At 40.3% G+C, this 23174-nt stretch overlaps 1 protein-coding gene across 1 annotated transcript in view; it reads left to right on the forward strand.

Moving 5' to 3' along the window:
- BRINP2 (BMP/retinoic acid inducible neural specific 2) overlaps positions 1-15136 on the forward strand; it is a 262091-nt gene extending 246955 nt beyond the window's left edge. The window contains exon 8 of the mRNA XM_018575321.1: positions 13520-15136. Coding sequence (XP_018430823.1) covers positions 13520-14633 — 1114 coding nt within the window. The 3' untranslated portion in view covers positions 14634-15136. The remainder of the gene's footprint in view (positions 1-13519) is intronic.
- The last annotated feature ends 8038 nt before the right edge of the window (positions 15137-23174 follow it).

A 23174-nucleotide genomic window follows, 5' to 3' on the forward strand; every position in this document is an offset into this window, starting at 1 on the left:
TAAAACCAATGGAAATGTGTATTACCTACATTTTATATGAGTTGCCATTGAAGTTTATAGAGCAAATATGAGCGTTGATACACCTGTACCATTTTCCCAATGCATGGCAGCACAGTACACAGATAAGAACAGGCCCCTAGAAAATATTAGTAATACTCTTGTCGTGCTTTAATTGGGCAACACATGTTAAGTCACTTAGATGTAAATGGGGCTTTAAAAGTGCTGTAACTTATATGCAAATTTTGACTTTTGATAAAAAGTCAACAGTTAAGCCCTCCTCTGTATATGTAGCCACTTCCCCTGTCCACTGACAAACCTGATGCTCCGCGCAAAGCGGTGATATGTAACTGTCACAGGAAAGGGAGAGATGTCCTTGGCTATGAGTCATAGCCTGGCATCAACTTTTATATGATGGGAGATATGCAAGATGGCCAACAGGGCAAAAAGTGGGTCTCTGGAGACAGACTGGATGATAGATTGTTGTTTTTTTTTGTATGCTAGTTAGGCAATAGAGAGTGAGACAAAATATTACTGGGGCTGGCAAGACCCATTTTTATGTAACCTGTGCTGAGAGAATAAGTAGGCTATCATTCCTGATTCTGTCCTAAAATGCTAGCTACCTAGTTGTCATGCTGATCCTCTGACTTTAGTAATTCTAACTTCAAAGCATATACTCTCCTGTTATATCATCAGCATAGTAGTAGGAATACATACTGCAATCACAGCTTACTTGAGAAAATCCCTTTTATGTAGTGAGTGCTGCCTTCTGTCTGCCCATCACTTTCAACAACTTCCTGGATTCCCAATACGCTGTGAGGGGGATTTATCAAAACTGGAGCAGTCTCTCTCTTCAGTTTGTTCAGTTAAGATCTGAAGATGGAAGCTGATTGGTTGGTATGGGCAACTGCTCCAGATTCTGTCTGCTACTGTTTGGAAAAATCACCCCCTTTGTGTCTATTTCTTTCCTGCTTCATGTGATACAATTTCAATTTCTTAAGACTACATATACCATCACACATTGCTTCCAGCAAGCAATGGTAATATTACCTTGTTCAGGCATTGAGTTGTAGTTTAGAAAAGAGGTTTTGTGAGAACGGTGAGTGGAATTGTGTCATTGCATTGAGGCAGTACATCCTATGGATAACTTCAATAAGTTTACAAACTTCTAGATGATATAGTTATTAGGAGTGGAATAGAAATTATGTAAATTCAATATAGAAATACATATTTATTTATAGTTTTTGACCATAGATCCCCTTTTGGTCACTGATGAGACTCAACCATGCAAGAAATCAAGTTGTTACCCCCAGATCTCATTACTTATTCAGGACCCATGACTCCAAGTATTGAAGTCACAGGATCAGCATGACAGGAACATTGCACTTGTTAAAAAGAACTCAGTGGCAGCCTACATACTTGTCTTAGAACAAGTTTCCTTTTGTGCATTGCGCTTTCCTTATAAATAAGTCTGATGCTCTTCTACATTAGAATAAGAAACCAATGTACCTATTTTATCTGCATCTTTCTTCACTGGAAAAGCAATACTTGTCTATTCTGATTGCTGACTTCTAGACAACAATGTTGCAGCTGAACATATTTGATCAAAAGGTTGCTTGCATCCACAATGCTGGTTTAGAAAGGAATGTTGAAGAACAGAAAATGTTGTAGTCAAATCGCAGTTACCATGGATAATACAGCTAAACCTCTGTCTGTATGTTGCTGTCAATTTTCTATGTCAGGAAAAGTCACGGCTTGATTCTGCAGCTTAGAATGTTTAACACGCAAGCTTTGGTTGAAACTGCTGACAGCAGTGAGGTCACTCATTCCAGGCGTTCTGTGGCACAAGATAAAAGAGGCGAATTTATGCCCTTTAAAGCTGTCTGAGAAATATTACTTTTTTATTATTATTTTCATGGACACTGAGCCTGAGAGATTGGAGAAAGAATATCAGGCTTAGAATGGAATGAACAGAACCATAAAGGCACAGGAGAGGAAATAAAATCGGAAAACACAAAATAGTGTCAATGCAAAACATATAAGGTCAAAAGAATACGAAGCAGTCAAACCATATTCAGTATATTTTACCTTCATATGTTTATTTTGAATTTGAGACAAAACTCATATAAAATGTATGTTCCCACGGGGAATATCTAGGGCAAGAGGGACTGTAGTAAAACGACGATGTTGGCTGTTTTCTGTAGGAAAAGTATTCTCATGTTAAATATTGCATAAAGGACCTAAAATGTCTCAAGATGTGACAAGTAGCTGAGCTGCTAAATGGAGGAGTTTGCATTTAGAGATGACACTAGTTTCTTTCTCATTGTTTCTAAAAGCATCAACTGAAATATACTCCCATTTTTTGTATTAGACTATATTATTTAAGGGATTATAAACTGCAAGTAAATGTATGCCTCCATGTTAGATGATAACCTCCTGAAAATTGGTCAGGAGCTAGTCAGTTAGATATTGCCATAAGCTTCTCATGTTTTCTTTGGTCAACGAAACACTCTTGTGGTTAGTGGTTCTGGTTGCATTGGATGTAAATGTCGAGCAATGCAGCCAGATGGTCTTTATGTTAAATGCAGATGCTGATACTCTTAGGTATTCTCTTATGGAACATACATTATGGGGTCTATTCACAAAGCTGCCAATGGATCTAGCCGTAGCTTCAGCTGATCCTTCGGCTAGCTTCAGCCCCAGGACCCCTATCAGCTGACGGGCTATATACTATGGCATATGGCTATATACTATGGCATATGCCTCGGCTCGACGGAGCCGAGATGAAAGCCGAAGCTGGCCGAACGGCCGGCCATTGGCTGGCCGACAGCCTGCTACTGACAGCTGGGCGGAGTCAGCCGTAATCACACGGCTGCCTCCGGCCACTTGCAGAGACAGATCAGCGTCCCATGGTTACCAGGTAACCAGGGACGCTCATCTGTCACTACTCTCCCGGTTTCTCTGGGAGTCTCCCGCTATTAGATAGCGTCTCCCAGCCGCCCGGGAGAGAAACACTTTCTCCCAGAGAGGTTTTCCCTGCTCTGTTTTTTTCTTTTCTTCTGACATCGGAGCTGCCGACCGCCATCAGTCAGAAAAAAAAAACTATAGGAATGCATAGCTACATTCCTATTGGCTATTTCAATTTGCAATAGCCAATAGCAAACTAGCTATTGCACCCACCCACTGCTGCTGTCAATCAGCAGAGGGGACTGGAGTTCTACATCAGGTCCTCTTCTAGTAATTGACAGCAGCAGAGGGCGGATGCAATAGCCAGCTTGGTATTGGATATTGCAAATTGAAAAAGCCAATAGGAATCTAGCTATGCATTCCTATGCTGATTTCTTTTTTTATTCTGATGGCAGCAGCTGTCAGAATAAAAAAAAAAAAACATCTTGCAGATAGCAAAGATGCTATTGCTTCCTCTGCTATCTGCCATCATTTCAGGGGGTGCTCTCTCCCCCCTGAATTACAATGAGAGCTTAGCAGAGCCGGAGGTGATATGAAAGCCGACTCTGCTGAGCTCTCATGGTACTGACAGTTCAGTGTCCCCTGGTTACTTGGTAACCAGGGGACGCTGATCTGTCAGTACCATGAGAACTCAGCAGAGCCGGCTTTGATACCACCGCTGGCTCCAACAAGCTCCCATTGTAATGACAGCTGGTCGCAGCCAATAGAAAACAGTTGGGCAGAGCTAGCTATCACTGCTAGCTCCGCCCAATCGTTTTCTATTTTTTGTTCTACTTTTTTAAACTGTTTTTCTTTTCTGCTCGGTACCACAGAGGTACCGAGTAGAATAGCCGAGCCGAATGCCGCTCGGCACCATTCGGCTATTCACTCACTGCTGTTCGGCCCCTATAAGAATATGCCGGACAGCAGCGGAGTAGCCTTCCGGCGGTTCGGTTCAGCCGATCCAGATGTAGGATCAGCTGAGTCGAACTCCTTCTGCACTTCGGGTCGGCCGAACATGCTGAGCATGATCGGCCGAACCGAACCCAGCCAAAGCCACCCGATGTACGGCTGATTTCAGCCGTTATACGGATAAAACCAGCCATACAAGTCTGCAGTGAATAGCCGAACAGCGTTCGGCTTACTTCGCTTCGGGTCGGTTATTCATTCGGCTGCCTACGGCAATATCCTATCTATCTATATCTATCTATATAGAGAGAGAGAGATATTTATATACAGTACATCATTTTCTTTTTAACTGAATTTCCGAATTGGAATGTGTACAGCTGTGTTTTGCTCAGGACTAAAATAACATTTTAAAAAATACTTTTAGGCCCCTTTCAGAAAGGCTGTCCAATCAGATCTGCCTGTTAGTTTTTCAGGCAGAATTGATCAGAAGCCCAATGTTAGTCTATGGGTAGCTGTTTACATCCGATTAGCTTGTGTCTAGGTCCAGAAAAAGAAAAACAGAGTTCCGTTTTACCAGACCTGATCATGTCAGATCATGGTAATCTAATGTAAACTGACATACTCCCGATAGACCTAACATAAGTCCAGTAAGTTCAGTTTTCCTCCATTGTAAGATGCCTGTATGGCTGGTGGGTGGGGACAGCATTGTGTTGTACATACAGTGGATATAAAAAGTCTACACACCCTTGAGTTCAGCCAGGTCCAGAAAACAAAACAGAACGGAGTTCTGTTTTGGTGGACCTGATAGTGGCTGATCAGAGGTCTACATGTCTGTTTACATCCAACTTTCCATAGTCCTAACACTGTTTTGGAAAGTTCAGTTTTTTCCTCCATCACAAGATAGAGGAAAAAGTGAATGGACATAGATGTCACAACGATGACATTCGTTCCCAACTGCACGCATCCCCTGCTGATTGTATCGGACAGGTGCCCATGTAAAAGGGGCCTTAGTTGGTTACATATGAAATATTACACATGAATTTCCAGCCAGTGGATGGAATACCAGGCTCCCTTTCATATGGTTACATAGGTTTCCTTACTGTCCTTGTTGCAAAAACACTAATGCTTGCAGAGCCTAATAGCTTTGACTTTTATTTACATACACAGCTGAATGGGGAGTAATTCATCCCCTTTCCCTGCCTGCCTGTCCCAACAGTTCTGTACAAATTTTCAATTAGAGAGAGATAGTCTGAAAGCAAGCAGCTTCCTTAGAAAAGCCCTTGTCCTCCGTTTATCCTATAACGTGGGTGCACCCTGCATTAAATATTAATTTGCACAATAAGATTTGATATAATACAATAACCTTTAGAAACTATGAGCTAAATAAAACAATGACCCAGAACCATTTTAGTTTCTCTTTAACAATGAAAGTTTCTGTATTTTGTATTTTAGTTACAGATCAGAACAACTTGTCAGTACGTTGTGGAAACCATTGCATTCAGTGAACTGCATACACCACAAAGAAAAGTGACTTAGTTGTGTTAGCCTTTGGCCAGTTTGATCTCTTGATGTCTTCAGGTCTCTGGATCCCTAACAGGAAGCTTTGAGAGTCCCTTTCCTTGAAATGATAGACCTAATTAGGCCCAGTTCACACCTGGGCGTTTTGTAGCGCGTTCCTACGCTCTGCAAAACGCTCAAACACCGAAATCCCATTATTTCCTATGGGTATGGTTCCCACCTGGGCGTATTACAGGCCGTATAAACGCGCTACAAAACGCCCTATGCCGAAAGAAGTACAGGAGCTTCTTTGGGGCGTTTTTGCCGCGGGGAATCCATTGAGATACAGCCAAGTAGCCCTCGGAAATGCGCGTAAAAATGCACGACACGGAACGCGCGACAAACGCCCATATTCGATACGCCTAGGTGTGAACCCAGCCTAACTGTGCTTATATTGTGAATGGCTCCCACTAGCAAAACAGAATAACAGTACCATAGAGACAGTGAAGCTCAACCACAAAATGTCCCAGGAAGCTTTCATCTTGGCAGTGTCCTGCAGAACAGTGGATGATTGAAACAAAATCCACTCAAAACTGAATAATCAAATGCATTATGTAGTATTAGAAGTCAATGAAACCAGCCATACACATGTAGATGCATATCTGAATATTTATCACCATGGTGAATTTACATTCTATATATTTCCTTGCCTTTCAAAATGAAATATCTCTGAGAAAATGGATTTACAGCACAATTGCCAAGTAATGAAAGAAATGTAACCTTTTCTGCTAACATTGTTATATTTAATTAGTTAGGAGGCTATATTTATCTCAAAAAATGACCTTTAAGGAGGCACAGCCACTTTAATTACACAAGTAAACACACAAATCCACTTTGGCTGGCATTGCATGCCTTCTGAACAGTTTTCTAGGGGAAGTTTTATCCTTCCGATAAGTTACTGTAGGTAAAAGCTGGTCTGGTGAAGTTAAACACAAGCATCTGCTAACAACAGCATATGTGCCCGGTCTAATATGATTTCTGCTTAATTACAGACCCTAAGGCACAAAACACGTAAAACCAGCTGCATGCGTTAATAAAACCAGATATTTGCTTTATGCTTAGCAACTGATATTTTGATAATCGCAGCACATTGTGAATATATATATATATCTATATATAGATATATATTTATCTACATATATATATATTTGTAGATATACAGTATATATATATATATAGCTATATATACATATGCAAGCAGACCATCAAAATGCTACTTTAAGGACTGTGGGTTTTGTTCTGATAATATATATCCTATACTAATGCTGTACATTTCCTGACATTTTACAGAAGAGAAAGCACCATCATTCATAATTATGAGATCCACTATTAAAGAATACCACCAAGTGCCACATCTACTGGCCACATCACACAATTCCATTGCAGTTTTAGAAAAATACTGTGAGAAATAAAATACATCCTATACTGTTCCTATATAGATGGTCTCCCTGTTCCTTCTAGTGTTCCTATAACTTTTACTTTTTGTCAATGGTTTGTACAGTGGCGTCACAAGGGGGGTGCGGCCCCTGACACTGACAGTCATTTTGGTGTCACCCCCTCTAAAAAGTTGGTCACTCGGTCATGATGGACCGAGAACCCGACAGTGTTATGAGAGAGCGGCATACCTCACCCCGCCGGGTGAACGTCCCCTCCTCTTTCTGCCACCATCCATCACCAAGATGGCTGCCAGCAGCCATCAATGAGATGAACGCACATGGTGATGTCACGGGCATGCAAGATGACATCACTGCGGTGTGTCACCTGGTCTCCACTCCGGGTGACACTCAGCCTCGGGACGCCCCTGGGTTTGTACATGGTTTGGTCCATTTCAAAGGACATATGTGCTGAGAGGAATATGAAGACTGCCACTGCTGATAACATTTTAAAAATTAAAATAATCTGAACCTCTTACCCAAAGCAAACATGATGGGAGCACAATCAGAGTGAAGTCAGAATGTTCTGTTCTGTGTCCACAACCTGGAAAGTATTAAAGGCACTTGATCAACATGACAGCCTGGCAAGTAGCGTTTTCAGTTTTTCAGTAAAAGGGCTCACCAGTGGGAGCCTACATACCGTAGTTCTTTCAATAAATGTTTTCTTTAATATTTTAAGCATTTAAAAAAATACTTTTACTTTTTATTCTAGTATTTCTTTTCCATTCTAGGTATTTTGTAAAGGAGCAGAAGTGCTGAGAAGCAGGAGTCCCTAGTTGCCTGCATATAAGTGCTGTGTTTTCATGCACCCTGGGTTTCCACAAAGACTGGCCTTGCCGCCCACCGCTTGTGCTTAGCTATGGGTTCTTAAGCATGATGGCCGGGCTCAATAACCAAAGACTACTGGAGGTGCAGGAGGTTGGGGGATTGGTCAAGCCTTTGACTGTGAAAATCTGGCTTTATCACATCAGAGTCAAGGGTCCCGTGGGGCTTAAAATACATTTTTTTGATGCCTGCTTTTAAGCTTCACAGGTGCTTCCGTTGTAGATGTCAATGAACCATATTTGGTGGTTTAACCCTCTGTAGGCAGGAGTCACCACAGAAGGTAATTTGTTTACTGTGTGCATGCACCGAATTGTTGCAGGCTGGAGAGTGGCTTTGAGGCTCAAATTCTTACACAACATTCCAGGGGTATAGTCCAGAAAATGTATTTTTGTACCTTCATTGGTTTAAAAGTTTGGGAATGGAAAGAATCTAATGCACAAAAGGAATGAATCAAATATTTTCTCTGTTCAAATATAATTCTTAATTGGTATGTTAATCCCTAAATTCTTAAGTATTTTTTTTGAGTTAGATAAGTGCATCGCTTATTAGAACACTTGCAAAGTCTTACAAGTGGTTCATGCTCTTAAGAACTAGAAGTCATTGGGGTTTGACATGTCTTGTCTGTGGACACCTTTATGCATGGGCCCTTCGACAGGCGGTGTGAAGTTGCATGTAGATGTTAAAGAATTGTCGGTGTCTCAGAGTATCCTAGCTGATTATAGTTTTTATTATATGTTATCATATTCTGAACCGTATCTAGCCTTTAATCCTGTATTTATACGATGTGATCAGTCCTCCCTCTGAAAAACAATAATTCACATGGGCTGTAAAATATATGGTTATAAATTGTCATGCCATTTATCTTGGCATTTATATGGATGTATATATGACTTTGCAAGAGTTAGAATTAATCGGATTTATAAGGAACAGATCGTAAAATCTCTTCATTGACCATAGTTGAATAGTAATATAATTTTAGTAGTCCCAAATTAATAATACTTCAAGGAAGACCAAAAAAGTCAATAAAATTATCTATATCATTGCACCTTTCTACTTCCCCTCTTCTGTTTTTCCAAAGGTCTGACTTTGAGTACCTACTTGTATTGTCACACATCTGTCCTTGATAGAGTCATATAAAAACTTCAGTACAGGCTATCTGCCTCATTTATGATGTATCTTCAATGTTATTCCACAACCACTAGATCATCACTTTTGCTCTGCATTTCATATTTACCTGTGAAGATTTTAATCTGATTAGTGTGATTCTAAAAGGCCTGGGACACCCTTGGGAGGCAGCAAATGAGCAATGGAAACTATGAAAATATGAGACCAACCCAATGGTACCCAAAAGTGATAACTGAATTATAGGAGGAACATGGTTAGGGATGTCCCGATGCCATTTTTTCAAGGCCAAGTACAAGTACTTTCCTTCAGCTACTTACCGATACTTTTTCTTAATGGGACATGTGGCATTTTTTCTAAAACAATACCAACTAATGATTTTAGGGAAGTTTCTTTATAATTATGAAAAATTGTAACTCAATCCATGATTATTCAGCAATGGTGAATGGCAACCAGCAATAAAGGAATACAGATCCCATCAATCCATGATTATCCAGCAATGGAGAATGGCAACCAGCAATCATAGATTACTGGGATTTGCAGTCCTCTTATAGCCGGTTGCCATTCTTATTGATTATACAACAATGGAGAATGGCAACCGGCTATAGAGGACTACAAATCTCAGCAATCCATGATTATTCAGCAAAGGAGAATGGCAACCAGCAATAGAGGATGACAGAGCCCATCAATCCATGATTATACAACAATTATACCGGGCTGCTTTTTGGTCTTACTAGCGCTCCGTTTGGGTCTCACCAGGGCTCCGTTTGGGTCTCACCAGGGCTCCGTTTGGGTCTCACCAGGGCTGCTTTTGGGTCTCACCGGGGCTGTGTGTGATCTTACCAGGGCTGCGCGCAGATCTCACTAGGGCTGTGTGCAGATTTTACCAGGGCTGCAATTGGGTCTCACCAGGGCTGTGTTTGGGTCTCACTAAAGCTGTGTTTGGGTCTCACTAAAGCTGAATGCAGATCTCCCCAGGGCTGTGCTTAGGTCTCACCAGGGCTACATGCAGATCTCACCAGGGCTGAGCTTGGGTCTCTCCAGGGCTGTGTGCAGATCTCACCCAAATTTGGTGCCAAACCCTGACCCTTGAGCTAAGCTCCTCCTGTCCAGTGTCCTCCTGTGCACTGAGAGCTGCCTGGGTCAATAAAGATACTCTCATAAAACAGGGGGATGTCATGTAGGCTAGGATTTTGTACAGGGGAATCAATTAACACACAAGTTGTGGAAGTTAAGCACTTGGTAAAAACTGGTTTAGCAGGGTGGAGAGAGGTGATGTTACTGTCTTACAAATATAATAGATGCCACTTTGTGATGTCTGTTCTTTACTTTTGAAATGGCGACATGTATACTTTAAACTTATTGTTCTTTATTAATAAGGTCACTTCCCTTTTAAAAGAAGTAGAGAAGCCACTGTATATGCATCTAAAATACATGTACTACACTTGACATGCATTTCAGATGCTTTCCATTGACAGCAATTGAATGAAAAATTCGTGTAGAACGTGCTTGAATAAGACAAGCCGCCTTTCTAAAATCAAACCCAACCTGAAAGCAAAAAAGCTCTATTGTGAGCTGTCCTATTAGACTGTGTTGATGTTAACAAGATAGTGTTTAATGCACGTCAAATTTGTGTTTCAAATACATTTCAAATAAGATGAATAAACCTGTACACAAGCCCTAAAGGCCCATTCACACCTAGCCTTTTTAATATATGTCAACGACACACACACATCATTGTTGATAGCACACATAATAGCACAGGAAAACGCACATGCAATGCTGTAAATGAAGCCTTGAGGGCTTTTTTCCGGCCCACAGCCGCGCTTAACTGAACAGCTGCTGGTGTGCATGTGTCTGGACAGGGCCGATGCGCTCAAGCTGCATCACACTGTTTCTTTTATTTTGCTAGAACTTTATTGAAATGTCACAAATGCAATGTGGTTGTACTGTGTCTGACTTAAAAAAAAGTACTACGTTCTGTAACTGTATAAACACGAAACCAGAATATGCAGTGGTGTGAACTGTCCCCACCCATGACAAGGCAAATTGCCTTGTCTTGCATTTGGGCTTCGATGGAAAAAACGGCCAGTGCAGCCCAAATCCAAATGGTGTGCATGAGCCCATAAGGCAGAAAGAACCTTCACCCAGTACAAGGAGGCTGAACCAAGAAGTTGACCAAAAATACTTTATCGCATGCCATAAAGAAAAATTACCAGTCTTTAGAGACACGTCAAGCAAGAAAAAGTGTTATAAAGATAGCTATAAAACACATGACAGAAAGATCTACCATATAAGATAATGATGCAAAACACAGATTATTATTGTATCATTATTGCCTAATTACTACAAGGGCAAGCACACCTGGTTGCAAAGCAGTGAGTCAATGGTAGTACTTTCCTTCACACTTCAAACTTTATCACTCCCTCTTGGGGAAGTAAAAAAAAAAAATGACAGCTGCGATTGTCACATGACCTTCAAATGTCTAGCGATATATATGCTTTCTTTGTGAGAGAATGAAATTGTTAATCACTACCCAATTAACACCTTGCAACCACACATTTAGATCTTATCTTGGCCTAAGCTCTGCATTTTAAGCATCACAAAGCTGAGTATATAAGAGACAAACCATTTTGTCCCCAATTCAATTGTTTACTTCCTTCATTGTGTATAAAAATGCGACACACACAAAATAAATACTTGATAGCTCAAATATACACCAACAAGCATAACATAGTATATAATAAAACAAACCCAGCAATATCTAATATATAATGCTGAAGTTCATCTGTGCCCTGAATATTACAGTTTATTATATATTCTGCACAAGTAGGGTGGGGCAAATCTGCCTCTGTTTGATTGAAGGGAGTTCATCAAGTCCTGTTTGAAAATTGTAAGACCCAAACTAAGCACTGAATCCAACTGAAGTTTATGAGGGCAAAGACTAGACAGGCAAGCTATTTTTCAAAAAGGATACGGGGATCCGGGCACTGCCATTGGGTATGTTTAAGAAAGCAAAAATATAAAATACAAAAATACAGTACAGGGTCTTCCTTTTAATATGACTTTGAGGGTGACATGGGATAAAAATTATCTTTAGTCATAGCCATATTGAAGAATTACTCATGAGGGTGCTGGGTGGAGAGCTCTGACTCTGCAGCTTTTGGTAAATCTGTTACAAAATTCAAATGAAAGGAGCTGATATTGTCCATCTGTGAATTTTCTGCAATGACAGCATGAATTAAAAAAATTAGGTTATTGTTAATACATGGCTGTGCATGCATATATGGAGGCCCAAGCCTACTGAAGCAACTAGATGTCTGTGGCACAATATAGAACAATTCCTAATTAAAGTAAACCTGTTGTTGGAGTCAGCCACTACTGACCTCCTTCAGAAAATGCTAGTTGCTTGACTAATTCTCTGGTCACTGAACCAGAAAAAGTATGTATATTTCTATACAGTAGAGTACTTACAATGGAACTTAGTATTGTAGCTAGCAGATCAGCATGACAACAAGGCAGTTTGCACGGTCAGCATGGTCAGAAGGAGGTTGGCAATGGTGCCTTTTCCTATGTACAGGTTGTGTTAAGGTTGTCCACGTCACTGGACCAAAGAGCATGTAAACATTTTGAAGGACTGTATGGGAACACATTGATGATGATTGTAACAGGTTTTATTAAAAAATAATAATCTGCATACATTCCTTAAGGAGTCATTGGGTTTTTTTCATAGTCATAGCTGTTGTTTTTCTTAAAAAACACTTGGGATTTGTTCTGCAGCCTACACGCATACGGTAGTTGGGGGAGGCATTATTTAAAATGGCACTAAACTCAGGGGTTAAATCTTTAAAATACATTCAAGTACCCTAACTATTAACAAAATGTATCTTATTTGTGTATCACTCGGCTGTAGATCCTCAAATCATCTCTGAATTCATCCCGACACTGTCTTTCCTTCTGGAGGGTGGCTACTTTTGTTCCCCATGGTCCTTTGGCAGGATCTGTGGATGGAGAATGGGACTTGTAGTTCTTCATGGATTGATGTCAATGCACTTGTAGTCCATTCATTCACCAAGAAAAGGACATGGACATGGAAGAGTCTTCAGGATCCAGAGCATTGCACCCATGATCCACTGATTACGGTTGCAATGCTTTACTGGCTCTAAAGCAAAAAAAAATCATAATAATAAATGCACATTTTTTTTTCTTTTATGAAGAAGTGTGCACTTATTAACTTTTTTCTAAATGGAGGAATTTCCTTTTAACGTTCCTTCTGTAATCAAATCAAATTTTTGGCTACACAACTAGAAGATGTTTTCACTACTATAGATAATACATTCTTAAATATTTCAAATATTCTTTACTTTATAATGACATTACTCGTATTATTGTATGTAGAATTATGGTGAAAAGTTTTTTTTGTTACATATGAATACAAAGTAATTTACATTTTGATAGAAAGGTGTTAATGCAGGACCTTTTCAATTAATCAAAGAGCAAATTACAGTGTACAGTAATCCATAGCACCTGATCAGAACTGGAATTGATTTATCTGATAGTATTAAACTTAAATGGGATTGGTTAATATGGATTACCGTTTTTTTGCACATCTTTATTGTTCTCTGCACTGTTTTACTGAATATGCATATGTATCTAATGTGTAGTATTACTATATTATATAATAAGTGATTTTAGGTTTAAGTAAATAGTATTTTTTTTTTCCCCTGCAGGTCTGTATCTTATTGGTGGCATCGGATTCAGTCTCTTCTGTACTGTAGTGCCTCTCTTGTGCCGGGGACATTTCTAGAGGCCTCCCACAGTTGTACCTGCACTTTCCAGCATCCCAACTGCCAGGCAAACATACCTTGCATACAAGGACCAGGTCCCTTGTGTTCCCTCTGTTCAACAGTACTTCATGCCCAGTGTGCCAGCTGCAACCCTGGATACACTCTCTCAGCTCAAGGCCTGTGTGTGCCTTCAGTGCCTGAGTCCTCAGAACCTTTCCTTGGGACAGAAGGTAGCCTTCAGGACTTGGAGGTGAAATACTTGCTCCTAAAGCAGGATGGACGCTTGAGAGCTCCAGCGTTCTTTATTTCTGGTGATCTACGACTTGGCATGTGGTTTCAGATGGGAGGCAGGAAGCGTATGCTGCTGACATGCAAGAGCAACAAGCACTGGCCAAGGCAGTTGCATATGCTTCTAGGACTTTCAATGCGCCTCTGTCTTGCTGGGAATGGGACCAGAGATCCACAAGTAACAGTGTATGTTAACCCCTTTGGAGGGAGCCACTCAGAAAGCTGGTTGTTGCCCGCTGGGGAACAAGGTTATCCAAGTTGGGAGAAAACTTGGGACATGGAAGGAGGAGACCGCTGCCAGAACTGGACTTTGATATTAGGTCATCGGTGGCGGTCATTTTTTGAGACTGTACATTTTTACATGAGAAGCAATCCTCTTGAAGAAGAAGGAGAGGAAGATTCAGCAGAATGGACTGACAAACAGACTTTGGATGACAAATTGGGAGACCCTGAGTATGTCCGTATTGATGGTCTTCATGCTTTTGGTTATAGCGTGCCCTTTGATCCAGAGGCAATCAGGGGCTTAGCTCAAAAGCTTGAACAGCCTGGATCCAGAGAAGGAGCACTCATGGAAATGCAAGAGTTGAGGAAACGAGTAAATTTCCTTTCCCCACCTGGTGCCCGTAAGTTGGATCTGTTTAACTGCTTACTACGACACCGGCTGAAAATGAGCAGCAATGAGGTGGGAAGAATACAAGCCCAGCTTTCTGTATTCAGCAGTCAGCTTCCTAATGGCTCCACGTACGAGACAACGAAGCTCTGCAGCTAGAAGTTCCTACCAGTTCATTCTTAAGCTTCTTTGATACATAACAAAGGCCTAATCAGGCTTGAGAATCATGTACAGTGTCTTCCTTTTGTGAAGTCTGTTCTTACCACTTCAGTAGTCCTTGGCTGTGCGCTATCTTTGTACTGGAGCGGCAGAATCCCAAAATGGTTACATTTGCCAAACAAAAGGATGCAATGAAAAAATGTTATATGTTATTATAGTCAATGCTTTCTAAATTTAATTGTGCAACCTGAATGATGTGCAAGTGCAACCTTCAGTGACATGTTAATGAATGTCATTGTTTATGCAGTCTCTTCTGGCAAGCCAAGAGTGCCCAAGCTGGAGACAAAGCTGTGAATTCCAAAGAGCCACAGGAACTCTAAAAGACATCGCAGCTTAAGCCATATTAAGAGGAACCTCCAACAAGCACCACGTTTCCTTGTCTTTTAATATGGAAGGACAGTTGAAGATTTGGCCGTATAATGCGTCAAAATGAGCCAAGGGGGGGAAAAAACATAAATAGAGAAAAATAAACATGTAGAAACAGGATTATTTTACAGTGTCAAAATTAAATGTATATGGGCGTTTGAAATTCTATAGAACTGGGTATTTATCTGTTTTACCGTTAGTTTAACCTAACAGTATACCTATCCAACTATCTCCTAAAGCCTTATTATTGTTACCAGTAACACATGCGAGGGTGCGTGTCATTTGGTACAAAGGGGGTTAACGGAGCTTGTAAAAGGTCGTAATTTTGAATTTGCAAAAACTGGCAAAAAAGCACAAGACAAAAAAAAATAATAATAATAATACAAGACTTTCCAGTGACCAGTGTGTGTTGATGTTTTGAATAAGTACACATTCAGCGTGTGTCTGTGGACACAGGGTTTAGTGCGTGTTTACAAATACCCAGGTCTTTTGTGTGTATGGGCTTAATACAACACGAGAAGGCAGCCTTCTAGTCCCCGATGCAATTTAGTAATATTTAATCTGTATGTAGACCTGGTAATGAATGCAGAGCTGTACCAGGGAAGCAGTCTCATTGAGCGACTGTCTTGAGAATAAAGCCTATGTTGAAATAAGTGTCCGTAAGCCTAACAGAGATAATATGGCTTCTTCAAGGTCAGACAAGCTGGTATTGGCATATAGTAAATACTTTCTATTAATGGACACAGGTTGAACTAATTATGCACTGTTGAGCATGACAAAAGATTATTGGTTATTTTCTAAGCCGTTCGGCAGAAAAGCTCCCATTTCTTTCTATGTGCCATAAGGTGATTTATAACCTACCTGTGGCCATGTGTTTTCGGATATTTGTATCTCAAAGAGGGCTTAATAAAGACTAGAAAGCTTTGTAGACCTTTATGTATTACAGAATCAATTTACCTACTTCTCTTTTTGAATCTTCTTGATCATTGGCCTTTATTTAAACACAACACCCCGATTGGTACAATTTTATTCTCTTCCCAGATACTTTTATATTTCTTTTCAGATACTTTCCAAAATGTTTCTCTGTTTTGTGGTGAGCAACTCCGCCCAAATGGGTTTACATTCTGGTTAGAGTAGGGGAGGGCTTGAACCTCTGCTGGCCCGGACACCCTGTCAATACCTTATGCCCATCTATTACAGGTGCAACGTTTATATCTTTCCAAAGACCTGTGAATTCAGCAGTGAGGACCCATTTGAGTAGGTTTGCTCTTTTAAAGAGGCATCCAGTAATTGCCAAAAGTTCTTGGACCAGCTTCCTCTGCTTTCAATAGAATAAAAAATATGGGCGTGCATACCTACCACAAACACACACACAAACATTACCGCTTTCCATATTTATGATTTGGAGTCGATCCTTGCCAATAAAAGAGGAGCTTCATGGACCTTTGGTCTATCTGCATGAACATCATGCTATCCCAGGTTTTCTGTAGAAGAGGTTAGCTGGGAGCCCATCATATGTATTTTATGTATGGGTGCAATGTTGGGTCAGGTTGGAAATTGCTCATTTTTTTCTGATGTTGGGATGTTGTAGTCTAGAAAATTGTGGACCTCTTCTAGTTTTGAGCATCACTGTTGACCCAACCAACTGTAATTACATCCTTGTAAATAAGACTCTTTGTAAATAAATCTTAGGCAGAAAATACAGCAGATCCGATTTTATGTCAGCACTTATACATTAAGATACAAACAATTTGCTGCTAATTGGAAAAGACTAAATCAGCAATATATCAGACTCTAAAATTGGGCATTTAATCAACTAACTAGGCCCTGGTAATATCATGTGAATTATTAAAATGGATATCAACCTGAGCGCTAAAATCACATACAAGCTTTAAAAATGTTAAACTAGCTTCAGAAGGTATTTGCATAATAATAATAATACACATTGATCCTGCCATGAAGGTCCTTGTTCAGGCACTTCACATAATAGGATGACAATGCTCTGTCCTCTTAACTATGCTCCTGCATTGTCACCCTGTCACACAAAAGACTACATTGAGACCACAAGTAGCCATTTTACCACACATTATACAGGCATCATCAACTGCTGTCACCAATAGCAAACCCACCCTCAGAAATGCCATATAGCTATCGCTGGAATATACGTAGACAAGAAGTGGCTATGAAGAGACTGCAGGAAATCAGCTGCACTTTGATGTAAAAAATGATCAAAAAAGGTTAAAAAAAAGTATTTTATTAAAACACAAAGTTACAAATGTTTATGATACACTTTTGCTTTAGCAAACTGAATGACATTCAGTTGAGGTTTAGATATACAGTAATTTAAAAGGGCATATTTATAAAGCTCCCAATCTGATGTGTGCCAAATAAGCAGTGCAGGTGTATCTTTTAGGTGCATGTGTTTTAAATTACCTGATTGATTTACCACCAGTGAATGTTTGGTGAAAATCACACCAACTGCTTTATAAATATGCCCCGAAGTGAACTTTTTGGTCATAATTTATGTAACTATGTAAGGCTTTTTCGGCAATAAAAGTTGATAGTCATTTCCATTAAGGAAATCAGATTTGTTATGTTTTATACTCTGTGCAATGCTGTGTCACCTCTACAAGGTTTCTGCATCACTCCCTGGCTCATCACTGGAAGCCTGGCTAGACAAGATAGGTGACCTAGTGTGTGGATGAACAACTTAACATCTGTTGCAGTAATACAGATATAAATAACAGCAAAAACAACAAAACAGGTAAGTGTGCATAGCAGGTTTGTTTTTTTACCTGCAAGTCCTGAGTGTACCATGCTGAGACAATAGCCCAAAATAATCAAACAAACAATTCACATTCTATACTATGGGCCATCGTGGATTTATAGATTAAGGGATGATGCTAGGAGCAACTGATATTAAACACAGGATTTATTTCTTCTTTAAAAGAGACATAGAGAAAAAGACAATTCATGATTGGTTTCATACACTTTATCAGAGGATTCTTATTATTATCTTAATAGTGGAGCCAAACGCCAACAGAGGAGGCACTAATCAGTAGCAGCTCACCACTGCTTTATAGCTTATCTGCGGGGAAAACAAAAAACTCCCCTTGCACTGGGGCTCCCTCTGTCCTGCAAATGTTTAAATGCTCATTTTTGCCTAGGGTACCTGCAGGCTCACTTCACACTGCAAGACCAGCAGTCTCCAGCCTCTCTTCCTACATCCTGCAGCAGTTGGCGGCACTCTGATATCATTGGATAACATTTAGGGCCATTGAACCACCCATCAAGCCAGAGCACAAAGATTTGAGAGATGGCTGCTGGTAGAATGGGGGATCATGTAAATAAAAGTCCTTGTTACCAGTCACTGTGGGAGTAGCCCAATTACTAGGAGAGTTTTTTTAGTTTTTTTAAGTATTAAATGCAGCATAGAATTTGTTGAAATAAAACTCTAACATGTAAAAAGTGGTTGATGCTGGAAGACTTCTCTCTGTCAGTCACTCTGAATGCTGGGCTGAACAGGTAGCAGATAGCTTTGTAACACCTAGTAGCTGTCACTGACTGTGCTGCCACTCTAACTGAGGTCTGAATGGAGGGATATTACCACTTAGGACCAAGCTATAATGTTTGTTCCCCCAGCCCTTTCTTGTTTAAGTGACAACCTGTATTGACTAAATTCAGTAATTAAAGATGCAAACTATCACGTACCCGGTGAGAGACCGATAGTTGAGGAGGCTTCTCTTACTTCTCGTGTCCAACACTCCCCGGAGGTGCGAACAGGGTGTGAAAGGACAGCAAGGAACACTAGGTGGGATCAGGCACAGATGCAGGAAAGTCCAGGAGCAGATCAGCCAATTCAGGAAGCAGGAACGGAGTCAAAGATAGCCGAGGATCAGAGCCAGCCGGGCAACAAGGTACAAAATTGTGAGGCAATAAACAAGTCCAGGATACAGGCTGAGGACAGGAGCAGGCAGCAATCAAGAGGAGTCCAAACAATCCGAGTCACAGCCAAAGTCTTCAACAGGATCACAGGCACAGTTAACAAACACACACAGCTGAAAGACCATCAGCACAGTGAGCAGGGCAGGCTCATTTAAATAGGTTATTTCCTTAATGCTTGTTGTGTCACTTGCTGTGCGCCTGCCGTGTGTGCGTATTTCTGATTGTGCGCACATGTGCACCACAGCATATTTCCATCCAGTTCTATAGGGACGTTTGTGTGCATGCGTGGCTGTCGTCTTTACCTTATACAAGCTTTCAAAGCGCACAATATTTTTCTTTGAGCTTTATACAATTTTAAAAATGGTTCTGAAAACCACATATTTATATATAGAACAAAGAGAAACAATTAAATACAACCATGGTGCATGGCACACATGAGTGCTAATGGCTATTGCAAAACTTTAGGATATATAGATAATGATCAAAGCTTAGGTGTGTAATAACACATGTTTAAAAGATAAAAGTCCAGGCTTTTCCATATACCATAAACATTAGAATTCAGTCTCTCGCTAAGATAAAATTATTGGTCACAGATACTGCGCATCTAGTTCACAAGTGATAATGAAATCTGCCAGCACAGAAACAAAACTCCCCTCGACTGAGACAATGAAAACTAAACAGGATTTTTTTAGTCCGGGAGTTTGCACAAACATCATTGCAAAAAGGTGAGGTGCTATTGTTAAATATTTTTTTAAGTTAAAGTTGTGAATGAGAACATGCAACATATGTAAAGTAGGTGTTATTCCAATTGGCTGCAAAAGTGGAAATACACTTTAAAAACTGCACAGTTACTAATTAAGCTCTCATTCATTTTCTGTTCCTACAGCGGAATAAACTCTAAATACAGCCCTGGGTTTGGATTGACAGAAAGCCCTGTAAAATGCCGGGAAGTATCTATTTCCTATGATCCCGGCAAACACTGCCTGTCAAAACTACTGATTACAGGGTTGCACATAATTTCAGTTTCTAAGTTATTTGAATAAAACATTGTTATATGATGAAAACACCTGGTGTTGCTCAGATACTTGTTACACAAAGAAAGTGAGCCCATATGAGCCAAAAAGCAAATACCAATTTACTTTTACCCAACTCAGTGGGGTATTATGTGATGCCAGGTAATGGAAGAGAGCTAGTTTATATTAACCAGACATATTCTATTAGGTTTAAACGTGAGCTGGGAAAATGTCAGCTGTAAATCTGGTTTGTTGATATGGGTAAGCTATATATTCTTTTCCTCCATAAAATATTGAAAATGCTAAAAGATAAGTGAAATCGAATTTTCCTTTTCACCAAAATGTTGAAAACAATTAGGAGATTTCAGCAGAATTTATGGGGGAGAACAGTGGGTTAGTGCCTTGCAGCACTGGGGGAGGTTGGGGTCCTTGGTTTGGATCCTGCTAGGGTGCTATCTGCAAGGAGTTTGCATGTTCTCCCTGTTCTTGCCAAGTTTCCCCTCCCTACTCCAAAGACATGCAAAGTTATGCAAAGTTATTTGGCTTCTGTCTAAATTGGCCTAGTACGTGTATGCATGTGAGTAAAAAGGTCCCCCTGTCAGATTATCAGATGGATCTGATCAGAATCCCAATGTTAGTCTAACAAAACAAACAAAACCTAACAAAAGGGAACAGAGTTCTATTCTGGTGAACCTGATTGTGATGGAGCAGGGGTACTCAGATGTAAAAGGACACATGTCTGCTAACATCCGACTCCCAATAGACCTAACATGAATCCGGTAAGTTGCGTTTACGATGGAGGACAAAATGGACTGATGTGGATCTCACCCAATTACAAGGAGAGTTTGGTGACATCCGTTTGTACTTTTCCAATCAGCAGGGGATGCATGCATACATCCTCTGCCGAGCGAAACTGACAGTGCCCCTGTGAAAGGGGCCTTAGACTCTGCACTTCTTGGGGGCCTAAAATACATTTTGCATAGTCAATGTATAATTAAGGTGGCTTTTAGTGTTTTTTAAAGCCCAGCTTAAACTTTAACTTTAAAAGTTACCAAATCAACTCAGAATGGAGCCACATGTTGAAGCTACTTTAAGTTAGCCTGCCCTCTGCCTGTAGAATGCAGAAAGGACCACTGATCTCTGTGTGTAAGCAGTGGTCTCTCTATAACAGTCTGATGCCCAACCCCCCCTCTGTCCCTGTGGCCGCTGAACAGACAGCATGAGCTTTCCTGATTACAGAGCTTTAGCTGTTGCACAGAAGGGAAGGGGATATATCAGACCACTGCAATCAGACCACTGCAGAGTGGTTGCTGCTTACAGACAGAGATCAGTGGTCCTCTCTGCACCCTACTGACATGTGCCAGACTGATTTCATCCTAGAGCAGCTTCAGCATAATGAAAACAAATGTAGATGCGTAACTATTTACTCTTAGCCTCAGCCTCAGTTTATTTATTGACATCAAATGGAAGCTTTAAGGGTGCAATAGGCTTTAAATGACTCTTGAAAGTTGTGGACGCTTCTTTTCAATGACCCTGGACCTGGTCTTATGCCAAAAAAAAGCCCAAGTTAGTCTAAATACTTTAAGTTTTTTCCACAAAAAGAAAGAAACAGTGAAAACAAAGGCACATACACAACTTTAAAGCAACACAAAAAAGGCATACAAAAAAGGACTAAATGAAGTACACTAAACTGTTCAAAATACTCCCCCCCTCCAAGCAATCTTTGTCTAATCAAGTTAACTTGTAAAATGTTGATGTTTTGCTTCCGACAAATGAATAATTTTGCTGCCAAATTCAATGTAATTGAAATCACTCCTAGTAGTGCTAAGTCTTTGTGCCTATTACACTTGATTCTAGACTCACCAGTGACAGCTATATATGACATTTACCAAGAATTGAGATAAATGTGTACATCATATAAGCATGTAATGGTAACAATGTCTCAGCTAAACTAATTCCAGCCTCCGTTGAAATGCCGTAATCCATTATGCATGTGTGACCTTTACATGGGAGGACTAACAGGAGTTAATTGCTAAAGAGGTAATTGTTATAGAGGAGAGTCAAGGTGGGGGGCGGTTGGGTCTGACAGGATAAATGCTGTTAAAAGTTTTCAACAAGAGTTTCCCTGGCCCTGTCACATTGTATCTATGAAGAACATGACATGATCCACATGATAGGGTCAGGTTCATTCCAATCTAGTTGTATTTTGTAGTCTTGCTTGTACCAGTATGCCACTTGCTTTACAAAAAGTGATCTGTCAAAACACTTGTGTGAATAGCATGTTGCCATCTCCAATTTTACTATGTAGGAAATTGCTAAAGCCAATCTGTCATTATCACATCAAGCACAAAATAACCTTGTTGCTACATAAGATGCCCCCCGGGAGTCATAACATACAGTATCAGTGGTACTCCTGTCTTCTTTGGCCATTTGTTCGGAAGCCCGTCTGAAAAATGTAGTACTTCAGGGTATGGGGAAAAAATGCCCCCCCCCCCCCCCTTGCCTTCTACATTGCAATGTCATGTGTTTGAGTGGCCAATGACAAGGTCCAAATGCTATCATTCTGGGAGAAGGGGGAATGCATTATGCAATACTGATTTTTAAAAGTTAATATTAACATAGGGCCTTTGCTGAGCCTGCAGCACAGATTAAGGCAGCATAGAAGAGCATAATGGAAAGTTATGGCACTGAAGACATTATATACATCAATCTGTAAATAACATGTAAAATTCCTTGCCCAATTAAGACGGGCTAAGCAGGAATCCTGAAAGTTGTCCACCACCATGCCTAAAAATGAGAGCAGAAAAAGAATTATGTCACAAAATTAGACCATCTGTGTTAAAAGGGACCTGAATTAAAAAATGTATATGTCCTATGTTATGAACTACATTTAGAAATTTAAATTGTGCCTCGCCAGTATTCTGAAAGATTTATTTTTTGCTTTGAGTTCATCCAATAAAATAGCAGCGCACTTCCTGTGCCTAGAAACCTCTGTGCCTTGAGCCTCATAGCTGTATATCTACAGTGTGAAATCTAAGGCTCTGCTGCCTCTGACTGGTAGTCTCAGGAGATCTGAAGTAACATTTGGAGATGTCACTCCTGTGTTGCTCATTGTTCTCCTGAAAATCTGATCTTGTGTTTTATATTACTTAAAACA

This window comes from Nanorana parkeri, unplaced genomic scaffold (assembly GCF_000935625.1).
Source record: "Nanorana parkeri isolate BGI_ZX_2015 unplaced genomic scaffold, ASM93562v1 scaffold52, whole genome shotgun sequence".
Taxonomy (NCBI): domain Eukaryota; kingdom Metazoa; phylum Chordata; class Amphibia; order Anura; family Dicroglossidae; genus Nanorana; species Nanorana parkeri.